Raw genomic sequence first — 3,088 nt, forward strand, 5'->3', positions numbered from 1 at the left:
GGTTAGAGATGCTAACTACACAGATTAAGCCATGTCTTTTGCTCTTCTCTTTCTGGGAGTAAAGAATCTTTTTTTTCATTTTCCTTCTTCCCAGAATCTCCAGTCCTCTGCCGAACATCTCTTCCCTGAACCTGAGAGGTAGACCCTGCCCCCTTCCTTTATTAATAATATTATATATGTCACAATATCATGTTGCATTCCATGTTGTCTTATTGTTTTTGATTTTGCCATTCTCTCAGTCACACGCCATTTTCCTTTAAGGTTAATTGTGGATAGTTATCGTGTTAAGATCTTCCCCAAGCAAAACATAAATAAATAAATGAATAAATGTGCATATCGAATTTTACCACAGATGTATAGTTAAAGATGGCTTAATTTCATTTTTGGAAGTTCAGTGTTCTGTTAACTGAAAGGAGACGGAACATTTTGGCATTTATAATAAGGAGCTGTGCATCTGCTGAGTGTAGGTGATCTGTGGCATTAAGAGCAGCTGTGCATCTGCTGAGTGTAGGTGATCTGTGGCATTAAGAGTAGCTGTGCATCTGCTGAGTGTAGGTGATCTGTGGCATTAAGAGCAGCTGTGCATCTGCTGAGTGTAGGTGATCTGTGGCATTAAGAGCAGCTGTGCATCTGCTGAGTGTAGGTGATCTGTGTCATTACGAGCATCTGTGGCTCACCCAGCTAAAGCCCTGTTTCCCCCGCTGCCATAGAAACCATGATGGAGTTAAAGCCCGTGATTGACAGCATGTCATCCAAGAAGGTGTTGATCAAGACCATTGAGACCAGAGATGGGCAGGTGAGAACTCAGGTGCACCTGAGCCAGCAGTACTGAGCATTTTAAAGTGCAAAGTGCTGGGCCTTTAGTTCTGAACCATTTAAAAAGCATTAATAACAACATGAGCAACATTTTAAATGCTTTTTATTCATTGTCCCTCACACCCTAATCTACAGGTGATCAACGAATCAACCCAACACCATGATGATTATGATGATGAGCTAGACTTCGAGTGAACTTTCACCCCTGCAAACACCAGGGAACGATGTAGCCGTCTTTCTGTGAGTTTAAAAAAACCAGAAAACCAACAAATAAAAATCAATAATAGCTTTAAAAGTGCCTTTCTTTGCCATTATAGGGCGGGGTGAAGGCTGGGAGATCAGAGTAGAAACATTGACACAAGCTTTAGTTCCGCCGTCCTTTACCACAGTCTGGAGTTTACAGTCAACAAAAGAAAAAAAAACAACACAGCAATAAGTTTTACTACACCAAACGAAACTCAGAAGGCTTTCTCCCCCAATACAATTTGTGTTCAACAAGAAGACCAAACAATCAGTACTTCTGTATGTCAATAAACCTTTTAAAAAAACAATACACATGAGGGTGTCAGTTTTTTCCCCTATTTTTAAATATATTTAAATTCTTTTGCTCTTTACAGCATGATTCAAAGCTGATCTCTGCGTTTGTCAGAGATAAGTATTCTCTGGAAAGTAGCCCTTTCACATCGAGGTGTGCTGTGGTGTGGGGAGGTGTGCTGTGGTGTGCGGAGGATTGCTGTGGTGTGTGGAGGATTGCTGTGGTGTGTGGAGGATTGCTGTGGTGTGCGGAGGTGTGCTGTGGTGTGCGGAGGTGTGCTGTGGTGTGTGGAGGTGTGCTGTGGTGTGTGGAGGTGTGCGTAGATGTGGTGTGTGGAGGTGTGCAGAGGTGTGCGGAGGTGTGCGGTGGGGTGCTGTGGTGTGCGGAGGTGTGCAGAGGTGTGGGAGGATTGCAGGGTGTGCGGAGGTGTGGGGTGGGGTGCTGTGGTGTGCGGAGGTGTGCAGAGGTGTGCGGAGGATTGCTGTGGTGTGAGGAGGTGTGCTGTGGTGTGTGGAGGTGTGTGGAGGTGTGCGGAGGTGTGCGGAGGTGTGGGGTGGGGTGCTGTGGTGTGTGGAGGTGTGCGGAGGTGTGGGGTGGGGTGCTGTGGTGTGCGGAGGTGTGCGGAGGTGTGCGGAGGTGTGCAGAGGTGTGCGGAGGTGTGCAGAGGTGTGCAGAGGTGTGCGGAGGTGTGCGGAGGTGTGCGGAGGTGTGCAGAGGTGTGCAGAGGATTGCTGTGGTGTGCGGAGATGTGATCGGCTCATTTTCTACGAGATGTGAAAGACTCTCTGCGCCAGACTAGTCTGGCATCCTGCCTGGCATGACCATAGCAACATCCACTTACTGTGTGTGTTTCTTAGAGAAAACCAAGACCATGGCAACAGTGTACATTCACTTCCTGTGTGTTTCATAAAGAAAACCATGACCATGGCAACAGTGTACATTCACTTCCTGTGTGTTTCATAAAGAAAACCATGACCATGGCAACAGTATACATTCACTTCCTATGTGTGTTCTACAGAGAAAACCATGACCATGGCAACAGTGTACATCCACTTCCTGTGTGCGTTTTACAGAGAAAAGCACCTGTGCCTTCACTGTGCAGTATAGCACATCAGCAGCTCTACAGAAATAATCCTGGGATTGGGGGTGCAGATCACTTCCTAAAAGCCTCATTCTTTCTCTCAAGCACACTGAAAACCAAATTCCTGTTTTTTTTTGTTGTCGCTAAGGTAACCATGATAAGCACAGCTTGTGGTTGCCAGCTGCAATGTTTTTTCGTTTTGTTTTTCACCACAAGTGCGTGCCTCCGAGAGGGAAGTGGGCGTGGAACGTCTGCCAGGCTGCAGTGACTCATGCCCGCTGGGCACCACACGGGAACCCCCTGTGCCACCTTCACCCGCGTGGCTCAGCGGAAACAGAGCCCCAATGCGCCAACCGCCACCGTGTGCCAACCGCCAATCAAATAAAATACTTTTTAAAAAAAAGTTTCTGGACCCCTTATCTGAATTCTATTCTAAGACGCAGACACACACACACACACACACACACATATATCAACTAACCCATACGCCAGACAAAACTATGCCATGAGAATTATAGAGCAGTTAAAATCACCTCCAGTACTAAAAATATTAAACTACCATATTCTTTTGCTCTAGTCTATTCTTGCAAATAGTTCCCTGAAAAGAGAAAAGGGCACTGTGTTTGGAGAGAGACAGAGAGAGAGAGAGAGACAGA

At 46.2% G+C, this 3,088-nt stretch overlaps 1 protein-coding gene across 1 annotated transcript in view; it reads left to right on the forward strand.

Moving 5' to 3' along the window:
• Positions 1 to 1,367, forward strand: part of LOC135260462 (vimentin A2-like) — a 9,029-nt gene extending 7,662 nt beyond the window's left edge. Inside the window, exons 7-9 of the mRNA XM_064345684.1 lie at positions 95 to 138; positions 711 to 796; positions 952 to 1,367. Of these exons, the coding sequence (XP_064201754.1) occupies positions 95 to 138; positions 711 to 796; positions 952 to 1,011 (190 nt within the window). The 3' untranslated portion in view covers positions 1,012 to 1,367. The remainder of the gene's footprint in view (positions 1 to 94; positions 139 to 710; positions 797 to 951) is intronic.
• Positions 1,368 to 3,088: the final 1,721 nt, after the last annotated feature.

Source organism: Anguilla rostrata, chromosome 8 (genome assembly GCF_018555375.3).
Source record: "Anguilla rostrata isolate EN2019 chromosome 8, ASM1855537v3, whole genome shotgun sequence".
Taxonomy (NCBI): domain Eukaryota; kingdom Metazoa; phylum Chordata; class Actinopteri; order Anguilliformes; family Anguillidae; genus Anguilla; species Anguilla rostrata.